General features: G+C 48.1%; 1 protein-coding gene across 1 annotated transcript in view; it reads right to left on the bottom strand.

Annotated features, from left to right (window-relative positions):
- The window catches only part of RAB11FIP4 (RAB11 family interacting protein 4), a gene marked incomplete at both ends in the record, with an annotated part of 109,992 nt that overhangs the window by 11,970 nt on the left and 73,959 nt on the right, over positions 1-24,063 (bottom strand). Inside the window, one exon of the mRNA XM_084273690.1 lies at positions 1,398-1,621. Coding sequence (XP_084129816.1) covers positions 1,398-1,621 — 224 coding nt within the window. The remainder of the gene's footprint in view (positions 1-1,397; positions 1,622-24,063) is intronic.

The following is a 24,063-nucleotide window of genomic DNA, read 5'->3' as shown; positions in this document are numbered from 1 at the left end:
GCAAAACCACAACAGTTTCTTTTTGTGTGTGTGTGTGTTTTTTAAGCTATTTCCTGTTTATCAGAGCAGGACTTCACAGGGGGCTGACACATCTGATGTGCATCCCACCTGCTTCTTCACCAAGAAGGTATAGTGGTTTTGCCAAGGTAAAAATCTCTCTCAAGTCTTTTAACACAAAAGCATGAAGCTTCCCAAGTAGTTTCCTACAGATTTACCAAAGCTGAAGAGGCCTCAGAGGACAAACCAAGATCTTTTAGTAGTAGCACAGCAGCTCTTACTTAGGTCCTGCTGCCGCCCAGCACAAGGGCACAGGATGCACAGGAGCCTGAGGGGCAGACTGGGAGGAAAGGTAACTCATTCCAAGTGCAGTCCATGTGAAAGCCTGGCACTGCAAAGATGGGCCCTTCAGAGAACTGGGAACGGCAAGGCAAGGAGACAAGTTCGATAGAGAGCTCATGAAAAGAGGAGTTACCTTGATCAAATCTCTGGGCTTGCTTGGGCAAATGGGAGAAGGCTGAGAAATTCAGGAGGAGAGTAGGAATGAGGCTGCAGAGAGCACCCAAGGAGGCTCAGGGGAATGAGGGAGGACTGCCTTAGCAATGAAAGAAGCTCAAGAAGCACAAACCAAGATGACAAGCCAAAAATAGGGAAGGCAGGACAGAGGCTTACAAAGCAAGGCCAGCTGAGCTCTGTCCCATGGTCCTGCATTAACTCAGCTCAAAGCAGGGTTGAATCAGGCTGGGTCCCTTTTTCCCAGTCATCTTTTACCAGCACCTCCCAGGTACCCACCTGGGAAGAGTCAAGTTCTATTACAGAGACACTCTTGTGTTAACAGCAAACTATGGTTACACACACACATGCCAGGACACCCTGTGTTAAACACAACTTACTGGTGCACACTACAGGATATGGAAAATTAGAAACACACAGAATTAACTTAGTACACGGAGTTGCAAAGCAAATCTGCAGAGCCCACATCTTCAGATAACTACACGTATGGAAGACTAGAGCAGCATTACCCACACTGTGCTGCTCTGCAGGAAGGATTTGTTTTCATTCCAGCATATAAAGGTTATGGGAACACAGAGGATCCTAAGTTTTGCAGGACACTTATGAAGTGATCCATGCTGGAGAGGCCCAACAATTTCACTTCAACACGTAAGTCCCATGGGCGCTCACAGAACATGCCAGAAGGAGCCAGGGCTGAGACTGTCTAAGCCATTTAAAGGACCTGGACATCCATCTCCCTTACACTGTAAATGGATATTAAGTTTCTAAATCCTTCAGGCATCCTCGGCCTCCCACAGTAGGGATTAGTCACATCCAGGCTCATTCCTCCCTGGTTCTTCTGCACATGTCCCAAAACCGATCTGCCACGGGCCAAAACCATCACTCACTTGTCACCAGGCAGGAACAGGCCACCAAGGACACCGTCCTTCTCCTCGCTGCGGCACACGTCAGAGGCCTCTGAGCTCTGGGCACTCTCAATGGCACTGTCCATGTCGGACTCATGGTGAACCTCCTGCTGTGCTAGAGTCATCACGTCCTCATCGGGGAAGAGCTCCGACTCGCTGTAGGCGCTTTCGCTGTCCAAGTAGGCACAGTCCTGGATTTCACCGCCCTGGCAAAGAAAGAATCAGGAGGCAATTCAGATCACCCTTCAGGGCAGTTAAGAGGATACAGGAGAAGCAAGAACCCCATCTCTGGATGCCCTGGTAAGCATGAGTGATACCAAGTAAAACCATAGAACAAAGAGCCTGACCTGCTTCACAAAGGCCAGTTCCTGCAAGCCCCTAGGATAGTTTGCACCTTCCTCAGGGCTCAAATACTGTCTCTGACTTGGTGTCTCTCATCTGTAGAGAGGGACACAACATCCAGGTATAAGATGGATGCAGTCAGCTTTGCCCTAATTTACTATCGAAATGCTCTCAGAGCAATAAATATCCTCACAGGCTTTTTTTATTATAGCATCCTTTGTAAGATGATCACAGGACCAACCCTCAATGACTTCCTATATTATCAATTAAACAAAAGGAAGCCAGATAAGTCTAGTAGTTTACTCTGTCTTGAGGACAGGCAAAAATCTGTAAGGTGAAAAAAGAGCTGGTAGGTCTCAAAAAATGTACAGTAAGTCTTGGTGGCAATCAAAGATACAAGAGAGCAGGAAAAAAAAATCCAAAACCCAAACCAACAAACAAAGCCATCTGTTCCTGCTTCCTGGAACCACACCTTGAGTATCAACTAAAATAAGATGTCATTGTCATTACTGCAACATTTTGCTCTTGCTGTTCATGTCCTCCCTCCCTTCCCTGCCCCATGAACACTCACAAGAGCCAAGACAAGCTGGTTTCTATTTGCTCGTCCCTGGGGGATGCATGAAAAGTCTTAATTGAAAAAATAAAGCATAGGATTTTACTCTGTCCTTTGATAAGCAGCAACACACCACGGCTGTGACTGTTCCCATCCAGGTGACACAAGTCAGTCACGACACCAGAACGAGTTCTGCAAATCCTCTGACTCAGAGCTCTACTCCAGGCCTCACCTGCAAGCTCCACGGGCAGTTTTACATTGAACCATTGCCAGAGAGACAATCACACGGTCAAGGCTGAGCCTCCTGGCATGGGTAATGAATTTCATTCACAGATACCGCTCACGCTGAGGCCCAGCTCTGACCCAGGAACCCCGAGGCTCTGGCAGCCTGGTACCACCACAGCCACCAGCTGCCCTTCTGGCAGGCACAGACAATTTTTAAAGCTCTGCAGTTCCTAGAAACACAAGTCTCACCTTTCATTTTCTTCTGAAAGACTGATTTATATGGCTATGAAAACTCCTCAAGGAGATTTCAGAAATTCAAAACAACCCTGCCTGCTCCAACTAGTTAATTAAGCAACACCCAAGCAGTGAAAAGGAGACCTGCAGTGCTTGAACCTCTTGGTACAGCTCAGAGCAGGGCTCTGGACACTGTTCTACCTGAGCTGTCAGCAGGTCTTCCAGACACACAAGTAATACCAGTAAGGCATTTTAACACCACTCTACAATAATAGGCACACGTGTATATGCCTTCTCCCACTTTTTGGTGTCAGCCTTGTTAAGCCTGAAACTTCCCTAGGTACCGCCCCAAGGCATGTCCAAAAGGATTGATTCGTGGTCTGTGCCATCCACTGAAACAATGCTGCCTCACATAGTCAAGTCTCCAGCTCTGAGCCACAGCACCATCAGCACAGCCACAGCCACAGCCCCTCCTGTGGAGCTGCTGGTTTGGCAGGTCAGGCACCAGCCCTGTTACAGCCCCAAGTTCTTCACCATACCCTCTGGTCTGCACCCCGTGTCCTCAGAAGCAAGCAGGGGTAATGACACTTGTTGCTCTTTGTGCAGTACCCTGGGATCTGCAAATAGCACAAGCAATAAGATCTTTTAATAGGTGTTGGAAAAGTAAAGACTGTTAAGAGCAACACAAAGGATTCAGAAGCAGCCAGGACTGTTTGTTTATGGAACACTTCCCCAAAGTTTCCTCCTGCGTGCTGAGCCCACAGGCACAGAGCTCCTGTCTCTCAACATTTAATACAACAAAGCCCCAAGTGCCTTCATGGAGCTGCACCAGCTGGTGTAAGTCTGATCAGGGAAGGACAGAGAGGGGCACAGAGCACACCGTGGATCCCTGAAGTCAGAGTCTGCAAATCAGGGGAGAAAAGGAAGAACCAGCTCTGGCACAGCTGTACCTCCCATCAGCATCTTTTTCACAGGTTTTGGAGAAGTCTCTGCTTAAGCAAGTTTCTACAGCAGGAAAATCTCACAGGTACTAAAGAAATTAACACAAGACAGTAAAGGTCAAGAGGAGCACAAAAGACTCCTTTTCTGTTCCCTGTAGGTAACACTGCACATTTGCTTTTTCTAATAATAGCTGCCTGGATGCTCTTTAAGAGAAGTCCATTAGCAATTAAATGTGCAGTGCCATCTATAAAGGCTGGGGTCTCACTTTTCTTTCCTGTCACTTTCTGGCAATCTAATCTTCACATATTTCCTTGTATCAGAGTACTGACCTACAGCTACAGGCTGTGCTGTCCCCATGCTGGTCAGTACCTCACACTCTTTTTCCAAGCCTAATTGCTCTGCTCTGAAATGTTCATGTCTGAGCCCCGTGAAATAAAAAAAGGAAATCAGCTTTTGGAGCCAATGCCCCATCATAAGCCTGAACACCCACTTTACAGAGCTGAAACGCCTCACTGCAAGACTTGGAACCCCTCCTGGAAGCTGGTCCTCCCTTCTGCTGATCCCATCCCTGAGCTGTGGGGGGCTCAGTGACTGGGTAAGTGAAGAACATGGGCCAGCCAAGCTGCTTTGAGGAGCTCCCCCTCGGCTGCCCTCTGCTGCCTCTCACAGTGGGGAAAGCAGATGCCACGCAGCACACCATGCCCCACGCTGCCAACCCCCCTTCAATTTGGCACCTATCCCACAGACCTACACAAACAAAGGGGGTGTTTAGGAGGCACACACGTCTCAGCTGCCCTTCTGAGTACCTGGCAGCCAAACCTCACGCCGAAGACGCCAGTCCTTTCAGAGCACCCAGCACGACAACCAGTCCTGCCAGGGAGGCTCAGCTCCAGCAGCTGCATCAGCTGCTTATTCATGCCTTTTAAGTGCTCAAAGTCCACCTACAATCAGCACTGAAGATCACTGTTTCAGCAAGATGTACAGGAACCAGGAGCCCTGACAGCCAGCCTGCATGGCTGTTTGCCATTCTTGGCTCTTAAAGCTGTAAGAGCTACAGGGTGGGGGGTCACTGCACCCCTAACAGAGCAGTGTTTCCGGACATGAGAATGCCTCTCATGTAGCACTGAAATCCTGTGAAGTGTGGGACTTGGGTCACTCCACCCAGGTGTGTCCAGCTCCCTGTGTGACACCAGTCTTCAGTGCAACCATCACAACTGCACACATAATGAAAAGTTTTCCTTCTGTGACACAAATAAGCAGTAGAAGAAAACTGATAACACACCTTTAAAACAACTAATAAAGGTTAAGAAAGCTTCTACAAGATGTCAGCGTTGGGGCACATGGCTAACAATCAGTATACAAAACAATGTACAAGCATCCACACCACACCTGACTGACTCAAGCTGTAAGGTTTTTGATGCTGTAATTGTTCAGTGATCACAGTTTCTGAAAGGACCACGCTTTCCATGATGCCACCTAGCACAAGCTGCTTAACAGACCACACCTAAGGAAATTAAACTGAAGAGAAACCAAACCAAAACAGGCTGACTGCATATCTTAACCTCTCAAATTATGCCTTTATAGTTCAGGTATCTATAGTACTTCATGTGCCAAATTAGAGGTTGGCAAGAACAAGTGTTATTTAGGTAGCCTTAAAAAAGCTAACTTGACTTCAAACAGTATGTTAAAGATTAGGAGACACTTCAGCCCTGAGTCATTTGTTTCTAGTGCACATGTCGTCAGCTGAAACCCGCAAGAGAATGTGGTTCTGAGAACCTGAATGGAAATCTCTGTTTCTCACTCTGTGGGGCAGCTCTCTGTGCTGGCTGAGCCCAAAGAGATGAAGTTGCTGCTTATGAACTTGGAAGATTCACATTAAAATAAAAAAATCCCCAACACCTGAGCATTAAAATACCACCAACACAACATAGCTGCAGGTAACTTTAAGGCAGTAAGGAGTCTGCACTGTATCTAATCGGATGCTCAAGATAACTCCAAGTGCTTCACACAGGCCAGACACTTGTACAGCAACTGCTGAGTATTCAGCCCCAGTTTGCTCTATGCAAGCACCTGCTGCCCAAAGACCCAAGGCCACTCCCCAGAAACTAATGAACTCCCTTCCTCAAGAGAAGCAATTGTATAGCTGCACTGAAGCCAGGTGAGTAAGCACAATCTGCCTTCACACAGCCGCCCCAAACTGGGGCGGGAGCCAGAAGACAGCGATTCCCAAGGACGACTCCTGATCCTCGTGGGGCAGGGAAGTGGCATCAGCACTGGGTGGGTGTGGGACTGCAGCTCTGCTTTGCCCTGCAGTGACCTGGCTGGAGTTTCCCAGGTTGGAAGCAATCCCTAATATATGCACATAAAGCAGAAGCAAGCTTGGCTGACAGGCTACATGACATGCCTACGTCAATACATCCATGTGGAGAGCAAGCCAAAATTCACTCCCACCACAGCCACATCACCAGCACCGGTGACATTTAGACAGCCTCCCAGTATTCTAGAGACAGGGAAGAAGAGAGGTTCCAAGTCTCCCAGCAAGGGGCAATCTGATCAGCAAGAGCTGAAGCCATCACACATGACTAGAAACAAGAAATGCCACAAGCACATCAGCCGTGGCACTTCCCATGCCCTCAGCCTGCACCCACCCAAGAAGCTGAATCCTCTGGCTGGGGCACAGACCCAAATCTAAGTTCCTGTATCCTCCCCACGCAGCTTCTTCCCAGCAGAAGAGCAGAAGTCCCCTCATGGCAGCTGGAGGAGCAGCAGTGCCAGGTGGAGGTGTGCCGGGCTTGGCAGTCCCAGCTGAAATGTTGTGCATCCACCACTGAGAATATTCAGGATCCCTCATCTTTATTTAAGCAGCCACTGCATTGGAAGGCAAGTATTCCCTTGATTATAGGGCAACAATGAAGGGTGTGAAGCATTTCTCACCCCTGTGTTGTAGAAGCATGCTGCTCCTCTACAGACCTTTGCATATTTACACCAAGGGGACCATTTTTTTAAAGCACAGATTCTCCCACCACGTTATTTCCTTTCCTCTTCAGATGTCAGGCAGAGGTGGGGAGATGCTGACTGGAAACAGGAAAAGCTACATAAGAGGAAAATGCAGAAGCTCTGGAGACCACACTTCTGCAGCCATGTCCACGAGGAAGCGGAGCGGGCGGCTGCCGGCCCTCGCCCACGCAGCGAGCTCCGGGCAGAGCAGGGGCTGCCATGCAGGGAGGTGGCTCACAGGAGGGCTGACAGGGAGGGAGGAAGCCACAGCAACTGCTTCCATCTCCTGTCACAGCCTGGAAGAGCAGCAGCCTTCCCCACACAGCTGGGAGTTTGAAATCTTGGAGTTAAGACGTGCAGAGCACGGTTATTCACTAAACTGTTCAAATAAGGAGCTATTTTAGGGCCATGAGTTAGTTTGTTCAGTGAAGAGCTTCCTCTGGTTTGCTACTCAGGTCTAGTATCTGAAGCTCAGTTTAAGACAAAGCTTCACATGCTGCTGCTGCGGGTACTAGAGGGGGTTCCTAGGGGCAAGTTTATTCCTAACATCCAAATCCAGGCTGGAGTGCTGGAGGTATCCTGGAAAGCAGCTGAAGAGTCCCCAGACAGAGGGCAAACTATGCCCATGCTCCAGGGCTCTGCCAGCCCCCACTTCCTTAGAGGCAACACCTGGATCCCGTACAGTCCTGCAATTCAAGGCCAAGAGGTTTTGGCTGAAAGGCCAAGCCTCGGTTTCTGGACTGTCCATGCTGAGCCACACGAGCAGAGGACACGGCGCTTTGAAAGGCCTCGATAAGGAGTTCAAGCTGAGGTGCCTTTGCCGGGGCTGAGGAGAGGGCAGCGTGCAGCCAGAGCCAGCCCCAGAGTCAGGGGTGTTTACACTCTGCTACCTGTCACTTTAATTGGGGATAATAGACATGCCAGACCTCATCACGCACAGGGTCTAGATCCAAGCACTCCTTTTCACAGGTCATTGCTTATGCTCTGAAAGTTTTAACATTAAAAGACTTTAGCAGACTGATAATTTGATCCTCCAAAGAAAGTAAAAGAAGAAAGGCTCTTTCCCATCGCTTTGAAGTTGCACCCCATCACTCCCTGCAGTCCCTGGGCTGCTTCTCACTACTGGGCTCAAAGCAGGGAGCATCCCTTTGCCAAGGATAACACCCTAGTCTGCAGAGTTCGGAACAACAGGACATTCCCTTCACCTTTGGCATGGATGGGGCCAGCACAAAGGGTTCAGAATAAAACCCACCAGATTATCTGGCATCTTCTTCCAACACTGATCAGGGCAGGTTTGGTGCTGAGCTGCCAGACAATTTCCATTCTCTTTCATATTACCTAAACAAAAGGTGTGAAGTGGCACCACACTGGCATGCCACCAGGATGTCACAAATGTCACCCAGAAACCCAGGGGTGTCCCCTTCAGCAAGAGCAGGAATGAGGCCACATCATCTGAAAATGACTCTGCTAACATTCCTAGTGCGAAATGCATTTGACTAAACAAACAGCCAGACCTCTGCAGCCTGGCACCATGACCTGGCACCATGCTAAACAGCAAGCTGCTGGGACAACCCACAGCCTGTCCCCTATCCTCCAGGGCAGAGCACCCAGCTCAGGCAGCCCTATGTTGAAATGAGCTGTGGTCACCTCAGTGTTGCCTTTGCAGCAAGCAACAGGGGTGCTGCAGCCCTTGGCTTACAAAAGCCGGTATACAACTAAAAAAAATTATTCATTATATTTGCCTAAAAAGATCTGCATAGCAGATAATAAATGTGACATAATTAACCCTCTGGAGAAGCCTTTGCCTTGAGATGAGACTATCTCTTTCTATTTTTAAAGTCAGAACAGCAGCAACAGGGAGGGAGGACAGAAAATGTCAGGGATCTTCCCCTGATGCTCAGGCCTGTCTCTTTGGGCCAGTGAAGGCAGCATGAGGATATGTATCATGGGCAGTGGCCCTCACCAGCATGTTGGCCATGGACAGGTAGCGACAGAATGATGACTATGGTTGTGGCATATGGCCAGTGGCAAGAGCTGTACCTGATAAAGACAATCCAAAGACATCCCAGTATAGCCCAGTCTTGAGAGCAAGGGTCAGACCGAGTTCAGATTATGTTATTTTGAAGAAATGCTACAAGTGAACAGACTTGTCATGTCAGAGAGCTAGAGGCTGCTTGCAAAGAAGCACCTTTATATTAAGTCTAAAGCACAATCCAGCACTCCCTTCTCATTCAGTTCCTTAATTAACCAAATCTATATGCTACAGGATGCTCTTTGCAACTGGTGTTTGCTGCCCAGGAGACAGCTGAGCTCACACACCAACTTATTTTCCTTGATAAGCCTCAAGGTCAAGGTTGGGCACTCAGTAAACAGCAAAGGACTCTCATCATACTTGAGTGAAGTGCTCCTTGAACGGGCTTGGTGCTGGTCAGGAGGAGGAGGAGGGTACTACTGGTACCTTCAGGAGTACCGGCAGGCACAACCAGTGTGAAGAGCAAGAAGAAGCTGTCCCAGGCAGGCACAGTTCTGCCTGTGTCCAAGTTAATTATTTACAGGAGCCACAGTCAAACTCCCTTCCCCCACAGAATTTGGTAACTATAATATTTGCATTTCTTTTCTATACTACCACAAGTCTGGCCTCCAGCAAACACAAGGAAACAAACACATTTAAAATAAAAAATACAGAGAAAATCAGACTTTTGCCTCACAAATCACATTTCTATCTTCCCACCCAGCCAGGCTGGATCACACTGCACTCTCCAGAGGGAAATGACTGGGGAATGGGAGCGATTTCAGACCCCAAGAGAAACAGAAACAACTCGAGTTGCCCAGCACAGTCAGAGATCCAGCCATGCCTGATGACGAGCAGTTTATGTTGGCAAGCAGAGGGAAAGCACGAAGGATGCGGCTTTACTCGAGTTTACACAGAAACACTTCCCAGAGCTCATTGGTCACTCTGAACGCAGACAAGTCTAATAACTGATTTACTTTATGTTTAAGAAATACTGAAGTAGCTCTGAAGAGCTCTTCCTAAGCTGGGGAAGAAGCTCCAGGACCCTGGCTGCTCTTCAGCTGGTGGCTGGGCAAACCACCGGCTCAGGCGTCTGTCTGCTGTTACCCAGCAAAGTCTGCAAGCAGTGATTTTAAATCCTCCCCACCTATCCATGCCGTTCTATGATTCATAAAAGGTGTTTATTTTTAAAGACAGGCTCTCACATACCCGCTCTTTTCTTACAACACATTGAACACACTAAATGGTATACAAGGGCTCCACTTGAGTACTTCTTGACATCTGCCAGGCACATCGTAGTGCTCCACACAGGACAAACACAAATTAAGAACACAGTGTACATAAACTCTGGCACAGCCAGAAAACTACAAAACATGGCTCATTTTTTGAGTTTACAGCTATGTATGCCTAGGCAGGAGACATTTCTACCCTTGAACCTGCACAGACAAAAATAATCTGTAACATGAGTTTGTACATTGAAAACAAGACTCAAAGCAGAGCCTTATCTACAGACTCCTGCTGCTACCCAGCAGTATTAGCTGCAACACAGTGCCCAAAGCACTGTTGCCAGGAAGCACTTACAGAGCCTGTCTTATGCTTGGTGCAGTGATCAACCTAAATGACCATGGAAAGAACAAAAGGCATTACATTATTACACTGTAATTCAGGATTTGGGGCGCCAGCTACCCAAACACAGCAAGCATTTGAAAATATTAAAATTTGGATAATTATTAACTCAGCAACAACCCACGATTAGTTCCACAACCATTTAAAGTATTTCACTAGGACACAGCATTCAAAAGCAAGAAAGAGTTCAGATCAAGGTATGCTCAACTCAACACACCTAACAGGACTGGTTAATCAGTAACTGAAGCAAAGATACTCCACTCCCCTTGCTATTTCAGCACAGAAAGCGTTTTGCTTTGCAGCCTCTGCACATGGCTCAGGTCCCCAAGCACCGGGGTGCTCAGAGCCCTGACAAGGCAGCTGCAGAGGAGAAACATCTGCCAACCAGGTGGCCAGTGGGAGACTTGCTGCTGTTTGCAGTGATTCTTCAAACAACAAAGTTAAAAGCAGCCCATTAAAAGAGGTTTTAAAACTGCTTGCAAACTACCATATCTAGCTATGGAACAGCTCAAGCTCCTCTCAACTTGGGCAGATGCTGCCCAACAGCCACTAGGAATTCCACATCTCCTCCTGTAGCCAGCTGCGAATCATACTCCTCAGCATTGCCATACCTGGTGGTGACCCAACGCTGCCCCATCCCCAGAAACCAGGAGGGCCACAGGCAGAAAACCACTCACATCATCAACAGGTTCACGTTTCACTCCTTACCGAGAGCAGGAACAACTAGGGAAGGGCAATCCAGGGTCATGACAGGGGGCAGCCCCACACTCGGAACCCCACCTGACTGGTAAGGCTGCATTGAAAAGGCCCAAAAGAATCACAAGTTATACTGACACAAGAGCTTGAATACAGGTATCAGAAACCAGTGTTTAGGGTCTCTATTGTGAACCCATTCCAGAAACGTTCTCTCACCTGTCCCTCCTCCTTAAGGTAAATAGTTAAATCAGACAAACAAGAATTTAGCTGGAAGAGACCTCAAGTTATTCATGCCACTAACAAGTCTGCCAGAACAAATGAAGATTATTGCTGCTGTCAAAGCAGCCACATAAAACTGACACCCACAAACCAGCACTAGCCCAGCACAGAGCAAGGAGGGGTTCACCTGCCGAGGACGGGTTTACCTGCCACGGGATCCCTGCCATCAGTCACATCTGCATCACAGAAAAGCACAGTTTCCAGTCTCCATTTCAGAGACACGATAAACAATTCCAGACCAAGAACCATTAACATCTCCCATGTTCCCGCTGCTGAAAGCTTCAGAGGAAGATCCCTGCTGCAAACTGCCTTCTTATGCTGCCGGGGATCGGCGATGCTCCAGTACCACTCACAACGACACCCCAGTACCACTCACAACGACACCCCAGTACCACTCACAACGACACCCCAGTACCACTCACAACGACACCCCAGTACCACTCACAACGACACCCCAGTACCACTCACCGACCGCAGCAGGGGCAGGCGGGTCCCACGCCAGGGCTGTAGCTACAGGACAGGCTGGTGGGACAGCCACACACTAACCACAAATCATTGGTTCCTGGCTATGTCACCAGCATCCCAGAGCCAGCAAATTCACTCAGACCCGCAGTTGGGTATTAAAAACGTTCAACCATATAACTGACAGAATCGAAACGCATCAGCAGTGCCAGAGAAAATCAGAGAGCGAGCTGCTCGCTTCCATTCACCCTTAAAAAGTACTCAGTTCTCCTCAGCCCCCTTTAAACCCCGAAAGCCCAGGTGCTCGGGCATCTCCAGGTGACTTACCGAGTGCCGCACTGGGCGCAGGTACCAAGCTCGCCCTCGGCAGGAAGACAACCCCCCCTTCACCGTGCATGGCCGCCGAGACACAGCCACACTCGGGGCTGCGCGGTGCCCCCAGGAGCCCGAGCTCCCCAGGACCTGCCTGCTCCCGCAGCGAGCCCACCCGTTCGCGTACACGGCCCTGAGGCGGAAAGCCCCTCCCTCGGCAAACAAGAAAAAACCCGAACCCAGCCGGGTTTCGCTCCACCTGCCTTATTTCCTGGACTCAAACCGCCCGGTGCAGCCGTGCAAGCGCGGGTACCGCGGCAGAACGGTCGCGGAGATGCCTCCCCCCCCAACCCAAACCCGTGAGCCCGGAGCAATTCCGTAACCCCCACCCGTGGGTATGATACCCCCGCGCTGCGCCGGGCGATACAGCGTCCGCGCCCCGGCACCGCGTGGGCGGCGAGGAGCAGGTGGAGCGGAGCGGCCCCGCGGAGCCCCACTGATCCCCCAGCCCCCGCTCCGCAGCACGGAACCCCCCCCCCCGGCACCGCCGCGAACTTCCTCCTCACCCCGCACCAACGTACCAGCCGCCTCCCGCCCGCGGACCGCCCGTACCTGGCCCGGCGCCGGGACGCCGCCGCCGCCGTGCCCACGCCCCGTCCCCACGCCCCGTCCCCGCCCGCAGCGGGGGCGGTCCGAGGGCGGCGGCACCGGCGCGTCCCCGCTCCACCGGCAACAGTTGGCGGCGCGCGCGGCCCGCCCGCGGTTGCTAGGCGACGGGGAGGGGGTTCGGGGGTAGGTGCTCGGTACCGGGGTTCCGTGACGTCAAAGCGCGGGGGTCCGGACTTCCCCCGGCTACACGGCGGGCGGACGCGGGGTGAGGCGGGCGGGCGGCCGGGGTTCGCTTGCCGCTGGCTCCTCCTGCGGGAAGATGCTCTGTTGCGGGGGCAGACGCTCCGTTCCGGGGGCAGACGCTCCGTTCCGGGGGCAGTCCCGGCTCTGCTGCGGCGTTTCGTCAGAATTCTTCCGTATAGCTCAAAGTTATCCGTAACAACCGCCAAAGAGGAAGCTGCTCGGGGTTCAGTGCCCTGTGTGTGTGTGTGTGTAACTGTGCTCTGAGCGAGGGCAGCCAGGGATCTGTGCCGTGGGAAGGGGGTCACAGGGCAGGACTTGGTCAGGGCAGGTAAAGCATCACCTCTGCCCCGGGTGCACCCACTCGCCTCTCCTCCCTGGAGTCCCTTCTGGGTGCTGAGTCTGCAAGGAAGGCATCTGCCCTGCCAGCAGAGGGATCTGTGCAGGCCCATCTCTGGTTTGTGGCGAGAAGGGCAACGAGGACGTCAGGTCCCTGGATGGAGACAACCTCTGGTGACACCGAGGTTCACTGGGGACAACCTCACCTGCCTGGTGTGCCCTCATTCCTACAACTGGGAGATGATAAGATGCACACAGGGCTTCCCCATGGTAGTGGTGCCACTCTAAAACACCCTCAGAGTTTGCAAAGCAAACCAGATCCTGTTACGAGGTGATGTCTGTTTCGTCCTTGATTTTAATCCCTTTAGTTACAAGATAAAGAAAAGCAAAACAAAAAGGCTGAGAACACTTTGTTATTTACAATTCACTTTGCTCCTCAGAAGTTGTGTAACTTCCTTTTTTGCAACACCTCCTAAGCATTGTGTTTGCTGTCTGTGCTAAGAAAGAGAAAAATAGAGAAACGAAGCCTGTTTCTGTGGCTTTGCAGAAGAGGACTTCAAAGAAATATTTTTCTGCAAAGCTCCTGTCCAGGAGCCAAACTCTACCCTTACTGTCAGGGGTTTCACTGGTGTTACACGGGGAAGGACCCTTCCCACAGAGAGCAGCCCCCTCCCAACCGCAGTAGCATGGAAAAGGGAAGAATCCCCAGCACTTGCCCTGCCATTGGATGGAGCCAGATTCCAACACCCGTTTTTAATGCTATTTCAAAATAGGTACACAAAGCCGTTTGTGGCATAGTTCTGTGACAGAGAGATGCTGACTGTAAGATCATTTAAGTCCTTTATACTTCTCAAATCTTTTGGACTTTAGCATGTCCCAAGACAGGGCGTTTTCTGGACAGAAGAGAGGCTCAGGAGGTACTTGAAGCCATGATAAGTCCACAGACTCACGCTTCACTCAGAGCCATCTAACCAGCTTCATGTCCCAGGGATTGCCTGAGCCTGCCTTCATTTTCACTGCAGCCAGCAACTTGTGAAACATTGTTGTTCAAAAAGCAAAAGAAATTAATTAGCCACAATTCTTACATGCAAAGCTTAAAGTGATTCACTGAACACGACCCCTTAACCAGTTCACCGAAAGAAAATGAGCAGAGAGCGTTGGAAGGGTGGGGGGTGCCTTAGGTTTAGGGTAATAAAGTGCAAGTGCAGCAGATGAAAGCAAAGTACAGCTCAGCTAAGACAGGCTGCCGCCCTTGGTGTCCAGGGGGGTCCCTGGGACTCAGCAGGGCAGGTCTCCGGGCACGACCCAGCAGACCCTGAGCTCCCTGCAGCGGCAGCGGGGCTCCGGAGTGTTCAGGAGCTCTCCTGGGAAGCTGGGCACAAGCTGATAATGAATGGTGGAACAGGGATCAAAACTGCCTCACAGGCCTCCTTCTGTTCATTAATCTAAATTAACAGGAAAGCAATTTTTACTTTACAAGACAGATCTGGGGACAGACAACTTCACTGCTCATTAAATAGGATGCTTCTACAACCTGCTTTTACTTTCACTATTCATTTTGAAAGAGATCGTTGTATGTCAAGGGTTCATTGCAGCATAGATATCAATCATAAATAAAATAATTACTTGCACACTAAATTTTTAATGCTTTCTTGGAAGATGCAAGTCAGAAGTGTTTATATTGCTGGGCTGAAGGCAGTATTGCAGCACATTGTGAAATGTCTCCTGCACCTTACAGAATGATTTGCCAACACAGCTGTACTTCCAATAGCTTCTGGTGAGCAAAATGTCAATGTTTAACAGATAAAGCAGCAACAGGTAAAACCAATATTGTAATAAAGATGTTAAGAACATAACCACAACTGCTTGGTACACCTGCTGAAGGTATTACTCAGTGTGCTACCCAGGGCTTTGCCCTTTATCACACAGTAATAATTGAGCTGATGTAAATGTCTCATTGATAGATGTGTTCTTCAGTACAGGGCTTAGGAAATGCACAGGTTTTAGACAATCACTTCTTATTATGGAATGGCTGTATAAAAACTTTATTAAGTAATAAGCACAGCTATAATACAGGTCCATTTCTCACTCTGTTAAAACTAAGCCTGATGAAGTGGAGAGTTTTATAGGTTGGCTTTGATCTCCATTGAGACAACCCCCCAATTTTTTACATATTTCACAGCAAAGTGATGATTTTGTGTTTAGTATGACTTACAACTTGTTTCCTACAAAGGGAAAAGCAGAGTACGCTGTCATGGCTGGGGGAAGGCAGATGGCTATCACCGCCTTCTCTCAGAGGAATGAGAACTGTATCAGGAACGACACAGACCTTTAACTGCTTCATGCCTCAGAGCAGCAAGGGTGAGGAGGAAAAGCTGTATGTCTGGCATGAAATGCTCAGGATAGAAGCTTCCACTGGGTAAGACTGGCAGCTGTGACTCAAGTGAGTCAGCGCCACAGAAGGAGATGTTGCATGCTATATTTTTCCCATCTGAGATTGGAGGTCTGTTCTCTTGTCATGGTTTCAGGCAGCTGAGGAATCTGTGCAGGTTGGTAATAGCTCAGATGACCACAGATGTCGAAATACGCTCCAGGCTTCATGCTTAGTTGGCATGAACAAGATCTGCACACTGAAGAACCTCACAAGCACGGTATTTTTGGAATCCATCGGTAGCAGACTTGCTGCTTCTCAAAGGAAAGCTGTACAACGGCAAGCGTGCTCCTTCAGTGCCACAAAAGCTGGCCCCTGGAACCAGCAGGGCATTCCCTCACACCCCATTTCCATCTTAACTGGTTTTTTATAACTCCCATTTGCCAAACACCCACTGGTACACAGTGGTATCCGCAGAGTATGGGTATTCCTGAGTCCTGCCCAAGGCTCGAGGTTAGGATAGTGACCACTACCTTTCTGTTAATGTGGAGCAGACAGTTATCCCCATTACCACAGGAAAGAAGAGAGATGGCTACACTGGCAAAAGGATGCTTGGCACTGCCAGATCCCACGGATGAATAATGCTAAGCATCCTGAAAAGGGTGCTTGCAGAAGCATGCCAAAGAAAATTTGAGCAAAATACTCATATTTGGGTGCTTAGAGAGGAAGATTGCTAAATTGCTTGCTGAAACCAGGCACTTCTGGCCAGGAAACGCCAGGCAGCATATGTTGTTGAAAGGGTTTATGGCAAGTGAACCTGCTGTTCTTGTACAAAGCACTGCAATTTCTTTTGGAGCAATTCTGAACAAAGGCTGGCACCTCCTCTGCTGTTCCAGAGGCAGACTCCTTCCTCTGAATCTCACTAACGCATCGCTCAGAGGCTAGTCACCCTAATGACAAGAAACTGGAGCTGAAATGTGAAGAACAGAGACTAATTAATAATGAAGATAATGAGATCACCAGAATGTATATAGCAAACCTGCATCTTAATTGTCTCATGAAAACTGGCAACTCCAATCGTGCTTCGAGGGCCTTTAATCATGCTTCCTCTGATGAATATGGGTGGCTATGTTGCACAGATACTTATGTAAAAAAAGCCTTTTGTGGTTTTTTTTTCTTTCCCTACGATAGTATCTGGTCAAGTTACTACTGCACATAACTGCTCTGCTTCAAAATGAGATATCACAGACTAGTAATTACAGCTGGTCCGATCATCTCATCTACTCTCATCTTATTTTGGAGTGTCTCCTTTGAAGCAAATGCAATGAGACTGGTGTGAATTGCTGCAGTATTATTATGAATCCCTTTTATTATGACAGAACAAACCAAGAATGATCCCTAATTAAGCCAGTTTCTGCAGACATACAGGGAGCACAAAGTCCCTTGCCCCAAAGATCTTACAATCAGAAAAGGCAAAGACAGACTTTGAGGTAGGGAAAACGGGACAGGAGGAGTGCAGAATGAACTCTCTCCTGACTACAATTTGTTCCCATGCCTTGTTTGAAAGGGAACTCAGGAGGAGGCTGAAGTAGTATCAGGAAAAGCGTGGAGCTCCTGAGCTGGAGACTGTAGTGGGGAAGAAGCAGACTGCATTTACAGCAGACAGAGACTTTTTGGAGTTTTCTGCTGTTTCCTCCCTGCCCTCCCTATCCCTGCATCCCTGGATGAGGTGAGGAGGTCAGCTCCAAACCACAGCTGCCCGGGAGCACTGTGCTGTGTGGAGCAGGCTCAGCTCAACCCCTGCTCCCAATCCCAAAAACCAAGACCTCCGAGTGCCTGCAGAGAGGCTTATTCTGGCAAGCAAGGAAGCAGCTCTGCAGTTGATGCACCACGGGGCAGACCGTGGGGCTGTGCTCTCCCTGTGATCCCCATTAACATTAATAGGAGCAGAGGGCTTGTACACTGTCCTCAGGAGTACAGCAGGCAGCCAGCAGATCAAACAGCACAGGTCAAGAGAAGGGCTTGCAACAGAGTGTCTCTGCGCAGAGAGAGCACTGAAGGCAGGATGGGGTTGGCTGAGAGCCCATTAGCATCAATTCCTTGGACCTAACTCTACTGCAGGTAATTACAGCATGAAGACATTTCAGGGGACTTACCTGTCACACTCTTTAGAGATACCTGTCACACTCTTTAGAGATGCACTACTTACAACCTCTTTGCCATCAGAAGGTTATATTTTGGCTGCTTAATGGGGCTGCATTTGGAGAGATTTTCCATGTTCCTTTCTGAAAGCCTGAGGGATGGTAAGTCAAGAACTGCACATCCCAAGGCCAGATAATGGAAGAGGGTACACACCCGCCTCTGAAAGGCTGTTTGTTTTTTGCTCATCACTGCAACTGTATCATTAGGCTTTACATATCAAGCTCTGAAGGTGTTTCATAATAGTAGCTGTGAATCCATGATTAAAGCACCTTTGTCAAAAACATCACAAAAACATTGCAGGCACAAGATCTACTCTCTTTAACCTTTATCAAAATACCAAATAATAATAAAAAAACCCCAACAGGCAACATAAGCAAATTCAGGTGACAAGTATGTAGCCTGTCCTCTAGAAACAGGCTGGGAGGACTCTGCAGACTGAGGCACAGACACATTCACTTTGAACATAAACCAGCAAGAAAAGCACAGGGAACTCTCTATCACCTTGGGGCTTAAGCCAAGGTGGAGCCAAACAGCTCCTTGTTACACCAAAAAGAAAAAACCAACAGCCCAAAGCCCCCACAAACCTGCAGTGACAGTAAGTTTTATTGGCTGGTTTATCCAAGCAAGTGAATGGCCAGGAGTTAGGTGAGCCTGGAGATGTGGATGGAGCAGGGGCTCCTGACAGCCCCTCTGATACATGTGCAGCTCTCAGGATTCTGCTTTGTGGGGTCTGTAAAGGACAGGCTGCTGGCTGAAGAACACACCTTTGGGCAGTTTCAGCTCTGAACATGTTTTCATGGCATGTTTTTAAGCTTTCAGCCTCTACTCTGCACAATACAACCTGTTAGCAGAGGAAATGAGAGAGACTCAGCTGGCCAGGACAAGAATAATTCATGCTCACCAGTGGCTAATATGTCTCAGATGGCTAACAGCAAGGCTGTAGAACAGGGCAACCTAGAGCAATAAAAAGCCTGGACTGAGCTCATGGGTGCAACTTCATTGTGGTCCCATTGCTCGTTTGCATCAACATATCTCTGCAATCACATGTTCACATGCTGTTTCCCACCAGTCTAGATCTGTGTAGGACAGAGGCTGGATGGTGCTCAGTTTATCAGCGACTATTCAATATCTGCTTTAGTCTCTTGATCAAAGTGTAGCTTCATCTCTTATTTACGGCTACTACTAACAGCCTGCTCTGGAGACAGAACTATTTATTTCCCCCCAAGCTTTTCTGTGGTGTTCATCACTCTGACATCTGAGTGCTTTGCAAAGATTAATTCATCTTCATAAAGCTTCTTCAAAATGAGAGAAGATGCTATTCCCATTTTACAGATCAGGGGCTGTTGCACAGACAGATTGAGGTCAAACATTTCCACTCATGAGAAGTCCTAAAATGAAATGTCTCAGATCTAATTTTTTTTTTTTTGAGATATCTTCAACTATAATGCCAAAACAAAAATCTTCTGGTTTGAGTGTTAAAACAGAACTCTGACTGGCTCCTTGTGAAGTCAGGTATTACGAGAAGTGGAGAGGAGTAGGAACTGTAAATGCCGGTCACCAGAAAGAAGATGAAAGCTTTCTGACTGCCAGCCCCAGGAATGCTGAAACCAACACAGATAACCCGTGTGAATATAAAACACATTATGAGCCTTCAGTGAAGCAGCAAGATAGAACTTGAAAAACTACACACAGAGGATTTTTTTCTCGGCAGTTTATAAGGCAAGACCAAATCCTGAGAGCACAGTTTAAGGAGGAATTGCAGGTTCTCTCCATTTCTTGAGGCCTGGCCCATTAAGCCTGGACAAAACCAGAAAGCTTTGTAGTGTAGAAGACCACCCTGGGAAGGAAGGCTTTTGTTTTATTAGTGTGTTAAAAGCATCTGTGGATCAAATGTGCCAGTATCACTTTACAGCATGAAAACACCGCCCAGGGGACTCTCAAGACTCATCTTTTCAAACGCTGATACCTCTTTGTCAGTTTTAATAAAAGGCAGCTACAAAAACAAAGTTGGCCATGTGGTCTCAATGAAGCAGAGACTGTGGCAATCAATAACAGAAACAATCTGCACTTAACTTGCTGGGAGAGTTTGCTTTTAGCAGCAACATCTATATGACAAGACATCACCCAAGACCACCCTTTGATTTTTCTTGGGACAATGAGCCCACTGTGCCCAAAGACATCTGTGCTTATGGAGATCTGCAAATCCAGGACAGTGTTTAGACTGATAACATGACCACGCAACATATGAAGATGGATCAGAGCTTGCACGATGTTTGATCCTCCCTCTTCCATCCTCAATGGATACTTTTCTGTCTTAAAAGAAAACTTGCCTGATAAAAATGTTGATTTTTTTTAAATGCCATATAGACATTATTTTCTGCTGCACTTCGTGGTTTCTTTCACAGAAAGTCACAGAAGTACCTTCCATGGGTGTACCTAATACAGGCTCCTGTCTCCAGCCCTGTTTTTTAGCAGATGAATGAGATAAGTGTAAAGTTAGGGAAGAGAACGAAACTTGGGGAGAAGAGGAACAAGAAGGCCTTTTTCTTTTGCTATCCCTGAAAAAGATCAAACTGTGCTACAGCAAATGTGTCTTAGTTAAGACTCCTGATACATCCCACACTGCTCATCAAAGTTTATTGGTTTGGAAAGTCACAGCTGAGGCAGTACCATCTCCATGTACCACATATCTAGTAAGTGGAGCTCCTTAAACACAGGTGGTCATCTAGGTAAATTCCACCAACACCACCAGGGAAACACCAGGAACAAGGCAGCCTTGGCTCAGTCCCCCAGCACTGACAGCTCTGGTCTCTCCACCAAGGCTCCCAAGAAGGGGGTGGCTTGACAGAGGGAGGAGAAGGTTATGAAGCGCAGGAGCTGCACTGTTTGCTCTGTTTGACCTTTTGCCTGTGCCAGGGGCTCAGGGAATCTGCTGTCATACAGTGATCTGTAGCTCTTGCCATGCCAGCACTGAGTGCTGCAGTGCCACATCAGCTAAGGTCCCATCTCCCACTGTCACCTGTAGCTATATGGTGACAACACAGGAGTTCGACTCAATGATCCTAAAGAGTCCCTTCCAACTCAGTATATTCTCTGTCTCTCCCAGCCCCTTGCAGTGCAGTCCCCAGCTCACCACGGACACAAGGGACACAGGGACCAGTCCATTTCCAGTGACACTCAGCTGCATTCCTTATCTCTCTCTTCTCAGCAGATTCCTGGTTCTTTGTTTCACCAAACACTGAACCACAAGTTTTTGGTTCCTCCTATCTGAGACACAGAAACGTTTGTGAGAGAGGAGCTGGCTTGTCAGGTCAAGCAAGTTTCAGTAAGTACAGTTAATAAAATCATCTCAGTCTAAGTTGCAGCTGCTACAAATTTGTATATGCCTGGTTCAGGATTAATTTGGGGTTCAGGATCTTGGGTCATACAGAAAGTCAGGAATGGCTCGACCAGCAGTTCTATTCAGAAACAGAACTTGTGTTCTTGGATATGGCTAAAAAATAGCAACCACCAAAATAATGCCATATGCATGTAAAATCCCCGCTACGTTCCATAGGTAATGCTCACAAAGCCTTTCAAGGGTTGGATACAACAGAGAGAAATCCAATCTCAGTAGAAAACGTAAGATTTTAATTTAAAAGTCACACATGTACAGTCTTACCAGCTGAAACACTAATTGCATCCTAGCCTTAGTGATTCCAAATGATCCGATTTCCAACCTGGACCATTCCTAGTGCATTCCTTTTCCTCTGTGATTGGTGGCTCCTATTCACCACCTGTTTGCATTCATATTGAAATCCAGCAAGCCAGGTGCTTCCATCAGCCCTGCACTGCAGCAGGAATACAGAAGTCCATTTTCTGTAGCACCAGAGAATGACAACTCAATATTTTCCATGACTTTTCATTTTGGTGGGTTTTAATCTTGTCCCAAAGAGACAGGAGCTGGTAGCCACTGCTGGTCTGGGGTCTTTTTGCAACTCAGAGATGCATAGTAAGGAGAGGATCAGGGGAAAGAGAGAAAGAAAACAAGATTTTCACGTGGTAAAAGTGGTTCTAGGGAAAAGAACCTTCCACAATTCCAGCAAGATGAAAACAGATGAATGCAGAAAACTTTCTTGCCAAACCTTGCAGCCAGAATGGTGATCCCTTTTTCAGTCTTTTATGCTGGTATCAGCCAAGATCCCAATCCAAGGCTCCCTTGGGGCACAGCACTGTACTGGGATAAGCCAGCTGCATGCCAACCAGGAGCTAAGCCAACAGAGTTCAGTGAACATCTAGAGAGTGAGCAGCAAAGGGGATTTACTCAGCATCCACGGACAACCTGTTGTTCACAGGGACTAATGGACTTGCCTTGCTCCCCAGGTATTTTCACTCCGAAGGTACATAAAAAGGCTTAGAAAACTCTGGCCTGATCCTACAGCAAATGGCTGTGCCAGGGCTACAACAAACAAGCCACCTAATGCAGAGATGAGAAAGCAACAGGGGTTTTTCTTGTATAGTCATTCCATGCTCTGCCCTTTGCTCTGGCTCAGCCAACTAGAGACAGAGCCTCTCGGGACACAAAAAGCCCAAGATCCCAGACCACAAGACATAAAAACATTTCTGTGCACTGATTGCCTCCTCACAATAACCTCATTATCAGAGCTGTCAATCAACAGGACAAGCCAGTGACTAGCATGGGAACTACTGATAAGAGATGCTCACCCTCAAATGCATTTGTTGCCTGGAACAACACAAGTGATGGCAGCTTTAGTACAGCAACAGGCTCCTCAAAGCCAGCGTAGCAGTCTGTCTTGTCTCTTCACTGCAAGGGACAGGGCACGCGAAGAGATTCCCTGTGGCTCTGTGTCACACTGCTGGGGCTGCAGGGTACAGCCCCTTCAATTCCATACCCAACTATCACTCACATGGAGATAATTGCTTAAAAAACAGATGCACACACTGTCATTTAGATTTACGTCCCACAACGGTGATGTCCTGTGATCAGCTTGAAAAATCTAAGGCCCTTTTCCCTATAGATTTCCCAGAATATAAATCTTGTATCCACTTGCTATCACCCTTTATAAGTGTGTTTCCAAAACCTGAGTATTATTAATCACTCACCTGCTATGAGACCTCTGTTTTATGCAAGTCCTCACCTTACTGATGGTTGTATTCCTACCCAGGCTGAATTCATGGCTCGAGTCCAGTCCTCACCTCAGTACACATCAGCCACTGTTCAAGACAGTGGCAGAACAGTGAGAATTCCATCCCGATTCATTGACCAGAGGAAGAGAAGTCTTTTCAACAGATTTCACAAAAAAAAACTGTCACTGTTTTAAAATCAACCAATTTTTCTTTCTCCCAAGTCAGAGACGTTCAAGCACCTACCAAATGCCCTGAAAACCTACGTTCAAAACCCTACAGTCTGCTCCTGAAGCAGGAACTGTAGCAGATGGACTCGGAGGGCTTTTTTAATACTGGCTATTAATAAGTGCAAATGTTCACAGTGACAAATGCAATGTATTTTTAGTCTGTACCAGGATATTAGCCCAGTCTTCATCAGCACTTCTTGTCAAACTTCCTGCTCCGACACAAGCCCACAATGCTGTAGCTGTGAGGTCAGTGTTTGTCTGACTTTGCAGACACACAACCATGAGCTCCTTCCAGCCTCCTGTTTCAGGGTAAGGTCTGTGAGCATTCTCACTGGCCTGACAACCTATGAGGCATGTCCATCCATCCACCTTGCTGTATTTCTCTCCCAGCACCCAAGAATGTTGCTGTAACTGGAATTGCAGCTTAGTTAACCTGGAATTAACCTCATGTAAATCACCTCAGAATCCAGCATTGCTACTGAAATGAATGGATTAACTTGTGATGTAGCCAAGTAGGAAGACCTGGCTCTGCACTATAAACACCACAAATGTAAATGGCTTTATTGAAGACATTCTTGTTATTTTTCAGAGAGAAGAAACTGTGCAGCAGTGAGGAGGGAAGATGTGGCTGCGTGCGGTCCAGCTACAGCTGCACGGATCAGCACGTGCCCCAGGTCCAGTCACCTTCTGTCTCAGCCATGTCTCCACTTCCCAGGTCAATACTTGTAAGCACAGTCACACCAACACCTCCAAAAGCCCAACGCTGTCAAAGGACCCTGCCATGCTGTGAGCTTTGGCTGTAGGCAATGCAAATATTTTGAATCTGATTCTTGTGGCCATTTCCTTGGGTCACA

Source organism: Gallinula chloropus (assembly GCF_964237585.1).
Source record: "Gallinula chloropus genome assembly, chromosome: 20".
Taxonomy (NCBI): domain Eukaryota; kingdom Metazoa; phylum Chordata; class Aves; order Gruiformes; family Rallidae; genus Gallinula; species Gallinula chloropus.
This window is presented reverse-complemented; position numbering and strand designations above follow the sequence as displayed.